Consider the following 18,550-nt stretch of genomic DNA (forward strand, 5'->3'; position numbering starts at 1 on the left):
ACATTGTGGCGACCAAAATTGTATGCAGTATGCTAAGTGTGGCCTTACCAAGGCATTTTAATGTGGTATTAACACTTCATATGATCTTGTTCTATCCCTCTGTTTATGCAGCCTAGAACTGTGTTGGCTTTTTTGGCAGCTGCTGCACACTGCTGGAGTTAGCAGACACATGTATAATATGTTAGTAGACACTTCACTGCTATTTGATTTTGTCTTGTTGTTTCAACATGGCATATAATTGATGTGAAGCTTTTGTGATAGAATTCATTATAAGAAAAAAATGAGTTTGCTGAACAGCATTATGGAACATTAAATATTTCCCTTATCAAATTTCCTTTCTCTTTACTGATGTCAATTTTGGTCAATTGTAATGGCTTCTTTAAAACTTAAAGCTCATTATACAAATATGCAAACTTGTAGATGAATCTACAAGTATAATAATAATAATAATAATAATAATAATAATAATAATAATAATAATAATAATAATAATAATAATAATAATAATAATAATAATAAAAATAATAAAAATATTTATTTCTTAGCCGCACCCTCTCCCGAAGGACTCGGGGCGGCGTACAATAAAACATAGGAAATAAATATGTAGACAAACATACATATAACAAAACGTATACCAAGACATATACATATACATAAACTATACAAGTATAGTTTACCAAGAAACTAATGGACAAAGAATAGATTTCCTATCAGTGTCTTTTTAAAGCATTTCATTTTAAATTGTTGTGTTGTCTGTAACATTATATGTACTGTATCAACTTATTGTTACTTTATCCACTTAAGTGTTACAAAGTAGCATTTATTCATAATTGTAGCTCTTTTCTTTTCAAGGTTACAATATAGACACTGGTTTAAAATCCCTTTCCTTTGTCCTGCTTTCTTGATTTATATTCAGAACTAGTAAATAAAACAACAAATTTCTCAGTGGATTTCAGTTGGCCAAAGTACAAATTTCAGACACAAGGCTAAGCAACAAATGAATCAACTTCATCCTGCATGGGCTTGTTTAATATTAAATATATGTTCTGAAAATACATATGAAGAACGGTTGCAGGAACTGGGTATGTCTAGTTTAATAGAAAGAAGGACTAGGGGAGACATGATAGCAGTATTCCAATATCTCAGGGGTTGCCACAAAGAAGAGGGAGTTAACAATCAGTGGAACAGCTTGCCTCCAGAAATTGTGAATGCCCCAATACTGGAAGTCTTTAAGAAGATGTTGGATAACCATTTGTCTGAAATGGTATAGGGTTTCCTGCCTAGGCAGGGGGTTGGACTAGAAGACCTCCAAGGTCCCTTCCAACTCTGCTATTGTATTGTATTGAAAGCATTTAACCCAGTTCGAAGAGGAATTTAATCTATGTTAGAATTTATGCTGAAAGTACAGTATGCATATAGTTACACATTTATTTGAATGGAACAAGTGTTTATATTTTACAGAAAATCAGGCAAAAGCTAAAGAAGCTGAACTTTCAGATACTTTGAGCCCAAGCAAAGAGAAAAGCAGCGACGACACTACAGGTATGGTTGGGGCATATCTTTCAATGAACTTGGATTACAGTGACAAATTGTAATGACATTTTTTTTAAAAAAGCAAAATTTAATTAAAAAATAATTTTAAACGATTTCTTAATTTTCTAATCTAGGTTAATTTTTATATTTTTGTCCTGTGCTGAGTTTCTAATTGATTTTAAAGTATTACTTAAAATAATTTCACTTTTTTAGATGCTCAGATGGATGATCATGAATTAAATGAACCTATCGCTAAAGTTGCTCTCTTGAAAGGTAGATCGTTATTTTCTTAATATTTAATGTATTTCAATTAGCAAATAATTTAATATTGGAATTAATATTCGTTGGAAACATGGATTGAAAATTTAATTTTGTTCTCTGTAATTTGCTTTTGATGTCTGTTGCTAAAGCACAAACTGGTACTTTATCTATAAATGAAATGTAGGTAGAATCCAAAACAGAAACAAATTAATTTCGGTCCACCTTATCCTCTAATTTTAATTTTGCACATGAAGCATTATTTTCTTTAATATATTGAGTCCTTAGGACAGTAGGTGTCGATATTCTCACCTCTCATAAATGACGATTGCTGTGTCAAAAGTGATAACTTTCAGTCCAAAGTCTATTTACATTGTTTAAAAATAATAAACCAGTATTTCATTCTTGAATAGTAAACTATGAAAAAAATCTGAAATAAAATATCAGCGATACTAGAATTATTTTTAAATGTATGTATGAAAAACTGTATTTAAAATCTTAAGACTGATAAGGTTAGAATTAGCAACCTGTTCCTGTCAATTTATATTTGACAACATCTTGCATGGCTTGGGTATATAGATACTTGTCTTATTTGTCTCCTAACCTTTCCCTAATTCATAACGTATAGTTAACTAATTTTATCAGATTCCTATTACTTCACAAAGTAATAGAAATTAAGCTACTGACAAAAATAATGCTTTAAAGAAAAAAAATGTTCTTTTAGCAGATGAATTACAGGGCGCACAATCAGAAACTGAGACTAAACAGGAAATTCAGCAGCTGCACCATGAACTGATTGAAGCCCAAGAGCTAGCTAGGACCAGTAAACAAAAATGCTTTGAATTGCAAGGTGAGATGAATCCTTTGAGCTGGAGAATTCCCAGGAAAACATTATACCCCAATACAGTGATTGAAGAGGGCATTTAAGTCTGTGAGCTGTTCCTTTTTAATCTAGTATATGATTATACCATACTTTCAGCCAAGTGGGGAAAGGCTGCTATTTTATCAGCACTTAATTGGGAACAAGAACTCAGAAGAACTGAATTCAGAATGTATACTAGTACCTTTTGGTTTAAGTTTTCAATAAATGTTTAGCTTAAGCAATTAAAATGGAATCAGTCATTTTCCTTGTAGTCAGTTTTTTCTTCAAAGTAAAATGATATCAAGAATATATTAAAAAGTGCATGATATTTTAAACAATTTCAGACAAAGTTTATTAACTAGCACGGTAATAACTTAAATATGGTAATTTACTTACATTGGTTATGACAAAATTTTAATGACATACTAAACTAAGTAATCTGTTTAAAAACTAATGCCTAATATATACTGTAAAATTGATAGTGGAAGTCATAATAAATTCATAATGGAAGTCATAATAAAATGGTATATTGAGTATTTTCATAATACCTACTACAGCTCTGTTGGAAGAAGAGAGAAAAGCATATCGATTACAAGCTGAAGAGTCCACCAAACAAATCCAAGTTCTCCAAGGTAAAAAAAAAAGAATCTTCAAATATATAATAGAAAAATGTATATGTTGTTATTGAAAAGAACAGAAACTGTAATAATTTTCCATGCAAAATTATTTAAGTAGAATTAAATGTCTGTTGCTAAAATGGTTTGCAAAATCAATTACTATCGGTGACAGGACATAAAAATGTGAGATGGACAGCAAAATAAATGAATAAATAAATAAATAAATACTTAAATGAACACGAATACTTTTTAAGGATGATTTAAATGAATGATTGCCTTGAGACCCTTTATTCTCTATAGATTATCATTTAAGAACAATAAAATACATTACAAATATAAGCATTTGCTTTCCTTAAGTAGCAGCTGCTCATTTATTTTAATAATTATAGATAAGCTGCAGGAGATTGGTTGCCGTGGAAGCAAACAAAAGTGCTATTTAAATAGATAAACATAACTATAAAGAAGGAAGCTTTGCAACAGCTGGTATGGCTTTCTTGAAGTACAGGGCAAGGTTATACTATAAGTATCCTAGTTGACTTCAACCATACTGTCTTTCCAGTGCATTGTGGTTATCTCTTGCCATTCACCAGAATTTTGAGAAGCTGGATTAACTTTCTTTTTTCCTATATTGTCTAGGAGTATACTGTATACTAAAATAGATTCCAAGAAACAGATCTAAATTTAGAGAGGTGTTGTGATAAATGTATAAGCTTGATATGAGGGTAAACCTTAAAAATGCACTCAAAAGGTACCTCCTATATTGATATTTTTGTAATTTTGTCTAAATATTTCAAATGTAATAACGAGGGACTCATAAACCTTTGTAAACTTTGTGTCACAATATCGTAATGTAATGCAAACATTTCTTTTACCTTATACAGTAGCATTACTTTCATAAACATATTTTAGTTATATTTGAATGAACTGAATTTATATACTTCAAATTTTAAGATGATATAATTTCTAATAATGTTTATAGCTCAGTTGCATCAATTACAAAAAGATATTGAACGTCTTCATGAAGAAAAGGAAAATGTGATATCCAGTACACGGAATGAATTGTTGAGCACTCAGAATGAGATCCTGTTGTTGCAAGATGTGGCAGAAAAGGCCGCGTCAGAAAGGGACACAGATGTCACTGTTTTACAAGAAGAGCTTCAAAAAGTAAGAGCTGAGCTTGAACAATGGCGCAAAGAGGCTTCCAAATATGAAAAAGAAATTGTCAGTCTTCAAGCCAGTTTTCAGCTACGATGTCAGCAATATGAGAATCAGCAGAGAGAGGAAGCCACCCATTTACAAGGTATATACAACTGTCTTAATAATTTGTATAAAAAGTGGGCTTGGGGGCTACATTGCTTTTTCATTAACAAAAATTAGGTTAATTACAGAAATTGAGATAGAATAAATAAACATTTGAATTTTAGTTACATCGTAGTAATATTGATTAATAACTTGATGAACTTTAAAGTTTGATACAGTAAACAATCTCTTTAGTTCTCTACTGTGATGATGCAACATGTAATTTGAGAGATTTCTACTGTTCAGAAAGGTTCAGAAATTGGAATAAAATTGGGAGAAATTTGGTTTGCGTTTACCTTTAAGCCCTGGAAGCTTATTTGGTGATGCCAGGCCAGTCAATTGAATGTCCCATGTTTCTTATATATGTCTTGACAGTAATCCATGCCATAAGCTCACTGCAGTGGATAGCTATGTTATACATTTTAATTATCTCTTGTAAAGTTATAGAACAATAGAAAAATGAGCTTTTAAGTCTAATTTTGAACTGTTCATTGTATTATGATGATTTTTCTAAAAGTTCATTCTTTCTATCAAATTCTAAAGATTATTACATTGTAAGACTTTATCAGGATCTTTTAACTCCCTTTAAAAATCAAATCATTCAGTTTAGATTGATATTATGGAAGAACAAGCAGTGATTAATTTAAAAATGTTGTGGTACTTCTTGTGTGAAAGGTTTCAAATAAGGATGTACACAATTTACTAATTCTCCAGATTGTCCCTTAGAAGTATGCCAAAACTATTCTGAACCAATGCTGTTCTGGAGGTGGTTTGGTAGTTTCTGGAAACAAATTCTTTGGAAAAGAAGCAATTTGATATGTTTTGGACATGGCATTCTGGACAAAACAGACCTATTTTGGTCTGAATTACCCTTGGAATATCTGGAACTATTTTTCATTTTTAGGATTTAATTCTGGAAATTGCTGAGCTTCCCAGATCCAAAGGAGAAATAGACAGTTCCAGAATTCTCCAGAATGTTCATTCCCAAATCAGTGGGCTTTACACATTACTAATTTCAAGTTGTTTTGTTTAAAAAAGCTCAGCCCACAAACGCTGATTTGTCATAGTGAAAAACAAGTTTTTAATCCAAGGCATGTACATTCACATATAATAAATCTTTTAAAATAATTAATTCTTAGCTAGCTTCAAGAATGTTATAGCATTCTTTGCTTTGTAGGTGAGCTTGAAAAGTTAAGAAAAAAATGGACTGTTCTTGAATCTGAATGTCTCTCATTAAAGAAGGAGAATTCTTTGCTTGCATGCGAACTTCAGCGACAGGAGAAAGAGCTGAATAAGTAAGTGCCACTGAATCAAATGGGAAAAGGCCAAAGGTGTTAAATTTAAAACAGTGTCTCATGTGTTAGGGGTTAGTTCTTATAGATTTAATTCTATTTCTTCTGAATGTTACAGTTCCTCTAAATCTTTCCTCTTATTCAATTGACCTGTTTTAGCTACACTTCTCTTCCTACTCATGCACCTCAATGAGCTAATAAAAAAAAGTATAATTATGTAGGACCAATATGCCTTCTATGCTGGGAAATACATAGATGGTGCCCATATAATTCATATAATTTCATATAAGCTCTGCTTTACTTAACATTATGAAAATAAGCCTCCCAAACTCACTCATTTTCCTCTGTTTTTTTCCAGTATAATTAACATTATAGCTATGGTTATTTTTGCCTTTATTGTTACAACAAATGAACTTTATAAATTTTAGATTTTAAATGTTGGGATCTGCCTGGTTGGGTTTTGGTTATAAGCTGATTGGAAAATATTTGCTTATGCTGTTGTTGCAAAACAATGCATGTACACAGTAGCCTGTACATCAGAACTTTAATTATAATGATATGCAGTAGAATAATATGATTACAAAGAGAATACATTCACAATGCATTCGTTTAAAACCCTTATTTCTAAAGATGAAGTATTGTGATTTTTTTAAACTTCCTTTTATAGTTCTCAGCAACAGAGTTTAGCACTTACCAGTGATCTGAGTATTCTGGAGATAAGCCGAAAGGAACTTGAAAATAAAATGGGTTCTTTAAAAGAAGAACATCAGCGTGATGCAAGTACTCTAAAAACACTTCTTAATGAGGCAGAAAATCAAGCTAAGGATGCTCAGAATGAGGTAAGCTTCAAACCTACATGGATGTTTGCATTTCTTTAAAGAGGCCTAGAGTTTGCACCGTTTTAAAAATGAAAATATTCTATTTTATATAAAATGGTTGGACATAAAGCATGGGTGGTGACTGCATTAAATATATTAAACAACTAAGATGGAATCATGTATTCTTGGTCACCCTTGCTTCATTGAGTATTTAATATAGTCTTAAATTTGTTTTACCTTTTTCATACACTGGTCTTAATTCTTTCAGAAACAAACTCAACTTTCCATTTGTGCAAAACATTCTGCAATTCAATCCTTTTAACTTTGTAATATACTTTATTCCCATTCAAATTAGAGCATGTTGTAGTTTCAAGAGAACCTAAACTAGCACATTGGTGCAGAGCTTTTTAATATCCTCCTGGTTATATTTTGAATGACAACACATGAAGAATCATATTATTAACTACCCAGAATCACGTTGGAAAAGGAGATGGGCAGCATATAAATTTAATAAATAAATAAATAAATAAATAAATAATGTATTAATATCCTAATAAAGTTGATTTTTAAAAATATTTTGCATGTTCAGTTGGTAGTATGCCAGTAAAGACTATATTTAGATAAATATCAGAGATAATAGTAACTCTTTCAGACATTTGATTAGCTCAGCACATCTTGAACCGATTCTTTTAAGTCTGGGAGAAGCAAGATCTGTATTTTAAAGTGATTCAATTAATATTACTGATTTTTTTTCTCTTACTGAGTTATCTTAAATATATAAAATCAAATTTGAAATTAAGGTTTATCGTTCTGGACAGTTTATAGATAACAGTTCTGGTTAGTTAGAGAAGGTAAAATTAAAGTAATATATTCACATGAGGTATATTTAAATGATCAGTTTTATTTGAGAAATTAATTTCTCTGGTCTGTATTCTCACTTTTCTAATAGTTAATGAGTGATGTCATCACTTTTTATCACTTGATTGAAATTTATAAGACATAGTTCTGGTCAAAATGCTTTTATTCCCTTTTATCACTTTTAACAATATGATAATTTATTAAATTAAATTTATATGCTCTCCAACTCATAACAACTCTGAAAATAGGACAATAGTTCTTATTCACTGGCAAATAAGTTCTCTTCCTGGAAGCTATTTGAGCATGCATTCCTGAATTTGCTTTATCTGGACTCTTCTTCTAACATATACTTACCTATAAAACATGTGACAAACAGAAAATTTATTTCAGTCATTGACCAATAAAAATACATTCAACAAAATTGTCCCTAACAATGTAGCAAAACTTTGTTAGTTTTAGAGAAATAAATTTTTCTTCATTGTTTAAAACAGTGATGGCGAACCTATGGCACGCGTGCCACAAGTGGCACGCGGAGCCATTTGTCAGGGCACGCGAGGCGCTGCCCTGTCAACTGAGTTCACCTTTTAAAAAGCCATTTTTCGCCCTCCCCAGGCTCCAGAGGCTTTATAGGAGCCTGGGGAGGGTGAAAAGAGCCTCCCCCACCCCCCTGGAGGCCCCCTGGAAGCTCGGAGGGTCGTTTTAAGCGTTCCGAAGGCTTCAGGGACCATTCGGAGGCTTCCCTGACGCCTTCGGAGCGCTTAAAACGACCCTCCGAGCAAACCGGAAGTGACTTCCAGTTTGCTCGGAGGATCCTTTTGAGTGCTCCGAAGGCTTCAGGAACCATCCGGACGGTCCCTGAAGCCTCCGGAACGCTTAAAACAACCCTCCGAGCAAACCGGAAGTCACTTCCGGTCTGCTCGGAGGGTGGTTTTAAGCATTCCGAAGGCTTCAGGGAAGCCTCTGGACGGTCCCTGAAGCCTCCGGAGGGCCTCTAGGGGGGCGGGGGAGGCTCTTTTCGCCCCCCCCCCAGGCTCCTATAAAGCCTCTGGAGCCTGGGGAGGGCGAAAAAAGCATGTAAAAATTTGGGGGGGGGCGCGCGTTGTGCACGCATGCGCACTGGGGGGATTGTGCATTGCATTATGGGTGTGGCACGCCTGCACTCGACCCCCCTGCGCTCCCCCCACTTGTGGCACGTGAGCCAAAAAAGGTTCGCCATCGCTGGTTTAAAAGATAGTGCAAATCAAAATTATTACAATGGTGTGCATATCACAAGGGCATTAACGGGATTCATATGGCATTTTCCTGTATTTTTCTTCTAGGATAACTATGTTGAGTTAAAGTTAAGGGTCTCCTAAATTTGGGAATTCTGATATTATGTTTTAGGCACTAAAATTTGGTAATTTCAATTCTATTAAGAGAAAAACCATCCATTTCTAATTGACCTTCTATATTGAAATCTAAACCTTCTATATTTTTGCTTTTATAATGATACAGCTTATCTGATTCTGAGCTTAAGGTGGCATCACTGGAAAAACCATAGAGGCCGAGTTTCTTTTGGATCACTATTTCTCAGAAAGATTTGTAGTTCTCTGCCAATATTAGATGCATCAGTCAATTAAGCTTGTATAAAGCATGTGAACCTCTAAATTCCTATTCCAAATCCTTATATTATAATAAAGTAATAATTTGTTAAAGAATTTAAAAAATTATCCAGAAGTTATTTTTAACTTATTTTTTAAGTTTAAATATGTTTTTGCTTTTGCTGCTTTTATTTCCTTCAGTACGAAAAGACACAGACCATGCTTTCAGAGCTGAAGTTAAAATTTGAAATTACCGAGCAGGAAAAGCAATCAGTCACGGATGAACTTCAACAGTGTAAAGAGAACCTGAAGCTACTTCAAGAAAAAGGAAATAATGTAAGTCAATAAAGATTGTATATGCCAGATTTTATTTAATTTCCACTGTGACAATGTTTGGATAAGATATATATGAAACAGGGACGTGCGGTCAGGGGAGGCAGGGGAGGCAGAGCCTCACCGCTCTCATCATGAAAATAAAAAAAAGGGAAAAGGCGCTGAGGAGCCTTCTGCACAAGTGGGCCGGGAATGGGACCACATGTGCAGGAGGCTCCTCTAGCCTCAACCTCCCTCCTGCACACATGGTCCCATTCCCCACCTTCCTGAGTCAACATGAAAGGGACCGCGGAGTGTGAGCTGCGGTCCCGCGGAGCGCACTCCGTGGTCCCCTTCATGTTGACTCAGGAGTCAGGAAGGAGGGGAATGGGACCACGTGTGCAGGAGGCTGAGGCAGCTTCAGCCTCCTGCACACGTGGTCTCATTCCCCGCCTTCCTGAGTCAACATGAAGGGGACCGCGGCTCGCGCTGATGACGTCACCAGCCTCACCAGCCATAAACCTCACCGCACGTCACTGATATGAAAGCAGTTGGTTCATATTTTCCTGGCTATAGATGATAAGAGCATTAAGAAAGTAATTTTAAATTGTTAATTATCCAAAAATTGAATATTTTTTTCAGATCCAGTTGGAAGGCTCCAAACATTGATTTTCTTTCCTAAATCCCCCACCCCAATTTTCTCTTTTCTGAATATAATCTGCATTACAGCACCCATTTTGAAGATGCAAAGACATGTTTTATGTTGAATAAGGATGGAATTAAATAGATGGAGATACAAAAACTAAGAAAGAGATAGAGATGGTGATTGGGATGATCTCACTCATTCACCCTCACAATTGTCCCTCCAGATTTTTAATTTTGAGGCTTGAAAAACATGCTTTTTCTTAGGCATGGTTTACGTAGCCTCTGATTTTTCTTCTTTTTTACGTTAACAGTTTGGCCAATGATGACATCTCATTTTGTATAAATATTGTAATAATATTGGCATCTGAACTATCTTGCTAATACTGAAAACCACAAACCATAAATTTTCCCCCAAAAGTTAGTTTTTTAAAATCATTTTAAAGTAACCGAATTAGGTATATGAGATTTTAGTTCTACTGATAACAAGATTTCATTATGAAAAATATAGAATTATTTATTTATTTGTTGTTCTATGTTTGTTTATCGATCAAACTTCTTAACTATTCATCTTCCTCTCAGAGGGGTCTGGGCAGTGTATAATTTAATCAATATAATAAAACATCTATATTCTAGCCTGCTATTGATCCTAGTATATCCTAGGATCAATAAATAGCACTGATAAGCTTCATTTTTGGTAAAGCAATCAATTTGCTGTTTTGCATCTTGAAAAAATGCTGCATATGTTTTTCTACAAAAAAGCGTTTTCAAAATTCTGATTAATACAAAGAGACAATGGTGAATAAAGAACAGGTAAAAGGTCACAAATTCAAACATGTTTGTATGTTCTTTAAAACTGATAACTGCTTACTAAAATATTTGTTAACTCCTACTAGGGACAGTCTCAAAAATAGTTTGAAACTTAAACATTTAAAAATTATATGGCCTATAGTATCATATAGTATGTTACTACCACTTTATAATGCCTTGGTAAGGCCACACTTGGAATACTGCATTTAGTTCTGGTCACCACGATGTAGAAAAGATGTGGAGACTTTGGAGAGAGTGCAGAGAAGAGCAACAAAGATGATTAGGGGACTGGAGACTAAAACATATAAAGAACGATTGCAGGAACTGGGTATGTTTAGTTTAAGAGGAAGAAGGACTAGGAGAGACATGATAGAGTGTTCCAATATCTCAGGGGTTGCCACAGAGAAGAGGGAGTCAAACTATTCTCCAAGGCACCTGAGGGTAGAACAAGAAACAATGGGTGGAAACCAATCAAGAAGAGAAGCAACTTAGAACTGAGGAGAAATTTCCTGACAGTTAGAACAATTAATCAGTGGAACAGCTTGACTCCAGAAGTTGTGAATGCCCCAACACTGGAAGTCTTTAAGAAGACGTTGGATAGCCATCTGTCTGAAACGGTATAGGGTTTCCTGCCTAGGCAGGGGGTTGGACTAGAAGACCTCCAATGTCCCTTCCAACTCTACTATTGTATTATTGTATTGTATATACCAGGTGGGTTTTTTTCAGCAAGAGAAAAAATTGGAATTTTGAAAGCATATGACAGTTGTGCTTATAGAATGACTGATTACTTCAGCCACATGCTTAAGGAAATGTAGGCAACATAAACAACAGTGTTGTGGAATTCCACCATATTGCACATGAAGTGCATCTAAGTATCTCTTTGAAGAAGTTGCATCTTTTACTGGACTTGTAAGATAGCTTCACAAATATAGAAAATGCGTATGTAAGCTAAGATGCAGGTAGACGTTTGAGAGATAGGGTATGTTCCTTATCTCAGAAATGCATATGTAAGCTAAAGAAGCTCTTACAAGATCCAGGTAGATGTTTGAGAGATAGGGTATGCTCCTTAACTCAAATATGTATTTTTCTAAGATTGAGGGGCTATCCAGTGAGCTCAGGAAAAGTTGCAGCTATTTTTAAGGAGACCAAACTGATGCTGCGTGCATGCATACACATTGTGGGCTGGCTGTTGGAAGACTGGTGGGACAGAGAGTCTTCCCACAGCCAGCCCACTACCATAGAGCGTAATGCCAGAGTGGCCGCTGCCGGAAGATTCGGCAGCGGATCTCCAGAGTTTGGAAGCCGATTATGCTCGGAGCATGGCGGCACTGGGGCAGCGGTGGCACCCTGGCCCAGCTCTACAGGAGAGCTGGGCATGGTGAGGCTAGGAGGCACATGAGCTGGTGGCAGAACAAGTGCTTGCGCAACCTCTCTTTCCAGCCGGGCAGAGCGCCACGCGGCTTAGTGCTTTTGGGATATTACTGGGTCGGTGAGTGGCGCTCTGCCCGGATAGAAAGGGGGGTTGCCAGGCAGCTGCTCATGAGCATGGTCACCTTATGGTGGCTTTGTTGCGCTGCTGCGACAACGCAACACAGCTGTTTGCCCCTGAGGCTGTGCCCGGCTCTTAGGGCGCTCACTCGCAAGAGAGCAGCCACCTGGCAACCCCAAACCAATATGACCCCCCAATAATAAGACCCAAGCCAAATTTGGGGGGAGGGGTCAAAAGAAAATAAGACCCTGTCTTATTTTCGGGGAAACACGGTAAAATATACAGTTGTTTTGTTCCTTTGATTCTCTTGTATTTTGGAGAACACACAATCTGATTTTTCTCATTCTGTTTAGGACCATATAATATTCATTGCTGAAAAAATAATGCAGTACATACTATAGTATAAGTTATTTTTCATTGCCTGAATGCTATATTTTTCCAATTTTCTTCATGTAAAGCAAATTATCCCATTATATTTTTTTAATTATCTTAGTTGACCTTGAAAAATCTAAGAATTTAACCAGTAAGATTCTAGTTAGTATTAGCTGCCATTCAGAATTTGGGCTAAATTGAAGACTTTTTAAAAAACATCAGAAGAAAGCATTGGCAAACTACTTCTGTATTGTTTATAGGAAAAATACATGGATATGTCTCTATAGTCCGCCAACAATTGAACTTGACTTATAAAGTCTTTGCTTTTTTATTTTCGAGAACATAATGAGAAACTATATCAATGAAGCTCATAAGAGTTGCTGACTCAGAAGTAAACCTTGGGGTGCAGTTGTTTCACCTCTTGCTGCAACCCCATTATCCTGAATAATTAGTTGCTATTTTAAAATTAGATTTAGATGTTAGCATTTTAGATTCAGATATTACTATACAAAGTGAAATAATATTGCTTGTGAATATGCTTGTTATTCTTTTCCCTGTTGAAAAGCATTGTGCATATGTTCATGTTTAGCCCACAAAAAGTATTATCAAAATTATAATTACACATTGAGGCATCATTTTGAAGAACTCATATAGCTATACAAAATCAGATATGCTTGTGTGTTCTTTACAGTGGATATTGTTTTCCATTGGAGATACTTTTTCTTTCATGGAAATGATATGTATGTAAGTGACCTCCACCAATAATTTGGCTACAGGATTTGTATTTTATTACAGTGATAAATTGGTGAAGAGAAAGATATGTTTGAGGAAGAGCACTTTATGGACAGAGTTCTGGATCAGTATTTGAAGTTCTCGATTGAATATGGGTGAAACTTTGGTATTTGTTGTACATATAAAATGTACTGCACACTTATCATCCAGTGAAGCCTTCCAACCTAGCCTCCTCCAAATATGTTGGACTTGCTGGGTAGTGAGATAGAAAGTCCATCATTTCTGAAGGGAGATAGTCATCCAGCCAGTTGAAGAAGGCTGCTGTAGCAAATTCCTTGTGACAAGAAAATAATGTTCCATTTTTCATTATCCATGTTTATTCTGTACAGTGGTGTACTAACTTTGTATGCCAAAGTAGTTGTGTCTTGTTGGATGTCTTTATGTTTCAGTTGAAACAAGAATTGATCTTTGAACTATCCCCCTATCTAAATCATCTTTAGCTTATTGATTTTTTATAGCACAAAATGATCTTAATATCCCTTCCCTTCCCTTTAGCCTTCCATATTTCCACCCGTCCCAGCCGTATTGATCGGCCTTATCCTGGCTTTCCTGTTTTGGTGTTACAGCCCATTGTGGTAGAGAAAGGTACTACAAGCACTATTCAGTCCGTGTATGTTTGTCCCTTGTCACCTGTTTGTGCCATTTTTGTAAAAAAAAAATGCATGATGAAAAGCGAGTACTTGTTTACCTGGCTCAAGTCAATTCTTCATTCAATAAGCCATCATTTATAATACTGTCAAACCAAGCAAACTAATCATTTAACATCTGTCTGTTTTCCCTGTGCTAATGCTAACAGTATCCTATTGTAAACATGTTTTTCTGTTCCTTTTCCGGTACACATTTGTCTTACATAAGATGCTGTAGTTAGGGCCTGGAAGGAAACCTAATTATTTACTTCACTCTTAGCAAATCAGGTGTTTGCTTGCTTCAATTTGGTTCTTGAATTCCTTTTTTACCGTCAAATAATTCCAACATTTCTCTCTGAATTTGAATGATTTTTTTCCCTCACTATTGTGGTGACAAAGATGGAGGGGGAAGGTCAAGATGAGGGAAGTAGGTGGATGGTTTGCATTTCCAATTCTAAACTTGCAGTGGTTTCTATTACTTTCTAAAATGAGTTCTGTAAGACCATAAGCATTTGTACAAAATAATCATAATAGTTAATGTTTTAAGCAGTGGCCATGAACAATTATACATGTAATATTAACATTGCAGTATTCCTGACTCATTTTAAATATAGGCAAGAAAAGTTAAACATGCATTATTTCAAGGCATTTGAAGACATTTTTGAATAATTTATAATTTGGGTTGGGATTTATCTAGATTTTTTGGGACAAAGCATAAATGCTGTTAATGAATTCTCAAAGAACTAATAGGAAATATTTGAAAGCAAGAAAGGGCAGTATGCATGCTTCAAATATCTTACATTAATCCTGGGCAGCATAATTTATAAAAAAGGAATTGCAGTTCACCTTACATGGAAGATAGCAATTTACCCAGCTGGTTAAATTATAAAGCTTTTGCACTTAAGAGAGAGCCAATTTGGTGTAGTGGTTAGGTACCAGGCTAGAAAGTGTGAGTTCTCGTCCTGCCATAGGCATGAAGCCCCTTAAGTGACCTTGGGCCAGTCATTCTCCTAGAAAAACAGCCAGTGGCAAAGTTCTTTCTAAAAACCTTGCCAAGGAAAGTGCAGGGACTATTTCAGGGGTCAACATTAACTCAAAAAGCACAAAAAAAAAAAAAAAATCATGGACATTTGTGTCCACTGGGATTTCTTTTTAATGAAATTATATTTATTTAATTAATTGAAATCCAGCCAAATTTCCCCCAAAACCTAAATCTGAAGGAAAACATTCTAGGCTTGCCAAGAAAGTAGAAGAAGTAATATCAATTAAAACAAATGAGAGATTGATTATTTTCTTTTTTTCTTTTTCTTTCCCTACACAGAGCCAATGGCCTTGGATGCCTGTGATGGCAGCTTTGGTAGCTGTGACAGCCATGGTGCTGTACCCAGGCCTCACCAGAGCTTCTCCATGAGAGCTGTTGTTGAATCCCTACCCCACCCTCCATCTAGAAGCTGGCATCATTCACACATTGAGGGAATCAGAGAATCTTCCTAACCCTTTTTTTACCTCTTAGTCCTTCAGAGTTTGGCAGCAGCAGGGTCGTTGCTTTACACTGTACAAAATGTATCTGTTATAAAGAGGGAATAAAATAATTATTTCATTCTATGGTGAGCAATATTATTGCTTACCCATATATGTAATTCTTAAAATTATATGTTGGAGTCCTAAATACTGTTATGGTGGCCTCAAGTAGGCTTCTTGGTACCAAATTATTTATGATGGTTAGGTGTGTGGGTATTTTACATTAAAAAATTGATTGCCCAATTGAAAGCAATGCATTTTCCCTTATTTGGATACCCATGCCAAATATCCTTTAAATACTTGGAAGTCGATGCAGTGTGCTCAGTGCCTTTCAGTTTGATGTTATTTGTACATTAACATATCATTATTTTTACTTGCTGTGAGTCACTGAGCTATTGGGAACAATTTTCTTTATTTTCCATATCTTCTGATAAAAACAAATATTTTTGTTCAGTAAAAGCCCTATTTTATTGATGACTTGGAACGTATAATTCATTGTCAGCCTTAAAAGAGCCCTAGAAAAAAATGAGTGAAAAGCCTAAGTCTAGACTGTTTTTGTGTGCATGTGTGTGCCTGAGTGAATTAAGGTTTTTCTGGGAGCAAAATCTTGATTTTCTGATGAACATAGTGCAGTAATCCAATTTTTAGTTTGAATGTAATTTATTAAATTTCATGTATATAGACATTATAAAAACCCAATGTATTTTCTCACCTACCACATTAGAGGGGAAAAAAATTCAGTCACTTATTTGCAGAACCAAACTTGGGAAAATAGTATTTGTTTCTTTAATTGTAGCTGTGTTGGCATAACTTCATGATAGGAGGTTCTTGAGTGCTTTTAATGTTAGGGAAAGGAGGAAGAAAATTAAATTGGTCTAGCTTTCAAGGAAGGGTGGAATAATTAATTGGTTCTCTGTGCACCAATTTATGCTGAACGAATGTGGTGTCCATGATTAGAAGCTTCACATCACAATTTGTTTGACCTTAATCTGAATTTTTCTAGTTGCATATTGGCTTATGAATAGGAACAATCATAACTTACACCCGACTGTGCTGGTTTTCAGTACATATCAGCTCAGTTTATTAAGATCTGTAATAATATAAAAAGAATTGAAAGATGAAATGATTCAGCTGATAGAAAATTCATAGGAAGATTTTTCTCAACTAAAATTGAGTTGGTTTCAAGGATTTAATGGCAATCAAAATCTAGTTCAATATTTAAATAGAATTTTTAGATTATTTGCCTTTGAGGGTCATTATTATTTTAAAGGTTCTGTCTTAAGCTATTTGGAATTTGTTAATGGGAGGATCATTTAGATTTAAGGGAATGTTAGTTCACAAATGTAGAAAATGTCATTTTTGTTCATTTCATTATTTTCAGTTGCAGGAAACTGTAACTCACCCACAACACACACATGCCAGTGGTACACAGTACCTCTTGTATATAGGTTATTGCAAATATTATTCTGAAAATGCTTAACTTCAGAATTACATTTTTAAAAGTAAATAATTGTTTTAAATCTATTTTGTAAAGATATAAAAAACAATAGAATTTCTGGAGTACAGATTGAACTATTTGCACTAACACATGTGATGTGCATGATTTAATAAAATAACTTTACTCTCCCTATGAATCTCATTTGAATCTTCTTTGACAACCACATATTTTATTTTGGACATCAGAGTTTGATAATCAAAACTTATCATGGTGTTTGTATTACATCTGCTTATAATGAAAAGGTGTGTTTATTTGTCATATTGATTTGTTACCTGATTATGAGATTTAATATAGGTGAGTCTTCATTAATTTCTATTATTATTATAAAATTTGCTTGCCTCTCATCTCGCAGTCTGAGCGGGGAAAATGAAATCTGATTTCATTTTTACTAGACTCTCGGTAGTTAATAATAAAATACAAGTAACATAAACAAATGTATAAATCATCCATTGAAATACTTAACAAGATCCATAAAATAATAATAGAGAATCATAAACCCGCAATGATGTCATCAAAACCTCCATAGATGCTTCAAAACAATTTAGTTTCAAAAGATCAGCAAGGGGGGGGGGGTCTGATTTCTAGAGGAAGGCTGTTTCTTAATATAGGTGCACTTCAAAAAAAAGTCTCTGTGAATTTCATCCCCTCTCAGTTCCCAGAAATGGAGGACCCCTAACAGTTTCTCTCGAGATTTTGCCCTGGCAGGTCAGTTAAAACAGGTATTTTGAACTGCACCTAGAAGCAACAGGTAGCCAGTATGGGATCTGATGCAACAGGTAATGTGTTTGTGGTGAGAAGCATTAACCCAATACCTGAATTACTACATACTGAACCAACTGAAACTTCGAAGACATCTTTAAATATCCTGTTTATGGCATCCTATTAACTTGAGCAAAGCTCATAGCCAATGGCATGGTGAAGATAGTAAATCTGAGTGACTTTATCAACAAAGTGCTGTCCAAACTGTCACAAGTAGGAAAGCTACCTGGTTGCCCTCTAGTAAGGCAGGAATTACACTAAACAAAGCTTTTGGCCAATTGGACCCCTTGATCCAATTCAAGAGAAGTAATGACCCTTAGCTTTCTTTATCAATGAGAAACAGGTTTTAAACTGAGCTCAAAGCCATGTTGAAGGAAATCCTCTTCCTCTGCTGGCATTTCAGGGATTGTTTCCACTTCATTTCGCAGAGCTCAGTAAACCAGTTTGGCTCAATGGAAAACCCCACTCTGGAGAAATTATGTCAAGCCCCTATTGTCAATGGGCCACTAAGAAATCAAAAAACTGCTTCCAAAGTTGTTTGAGGATCTCCCCAAGCCCCTGCCAGAAAATATCAAATCCATTACCTTTATTGGCTGGTGAAGAGTGAATAGA

At 35.1% G+C, this 18,550-nt stretch overlaps 1 protein-coding gene across 14 annotated transcripts in view; it reads left to right on the forward strand.

Moving 5' to 3' along the window:
* Positions 1-17,307, forward strand: part of SLMAP (sarcolemma associated protein) — a 93,660-nt gene extending 76,353 nt beyond the window's left edge. For 9 of the 14 annotated variants that reach the window (XM_081966418.1, XM_081966425.1, XM_081966419.1 and 6 more), the window contains 9 exons: positions 1,462-1,542; positions 1,747-1,806; positions 2,516-2,641; positions 3,211-3,285; positions 4,250-4,570; positions 5,747-5,864; positions 6,529-6,700; positions 9,319-9,453; positions 15,482-17,307. In XM_081966418.1, the coding sequence (XP_081822544.1) occupies positions 1,462-1,542; positions 1,747-1,806; positions 2,516-2,641; positions 3,211-3,285; positions 4,250-4,570; positions 5,747-5,864; positions 6,529-6,700; positions 9,319-9,453; positions 15,482-15,571 (1,178 nt within the window). In that variant the 3' untranslated portion in view covers positions 15,572-17,307. Of the gene's footprint in view, positions 1-1,461; positions 1,543-1,746; positions 1,807-2,515; positions 2,642-3,210; positions 3,286-4,249; positions 4,571-5,746; positions 5,865-6,528; positions 6,701-9,318; positions 9,454-14,029; positions 14,120-15,481 lie in introns of all 14 variants that reach the window. The other 5 variants (XM_081966429.1, XM_081966423.1, XM_081966426.1 and 2 more) reach the window with 3 other exon arrangements.
* The last annotated feature ends 1,243 nt before the right edge of the window (positions 17,308-18,550 follow it).

This window comes from Natrix helvetica, assembly GCF_964273705.1.
Source record: "Natrix helvetica genome assembly, chromosome: 1".
Classification (NCBI taxonomy): Eukaryota; Metazoa; Chordata; class Lepidosauria; order Squamata; family Natricidae; genus Natrix; species Natrix helvetica.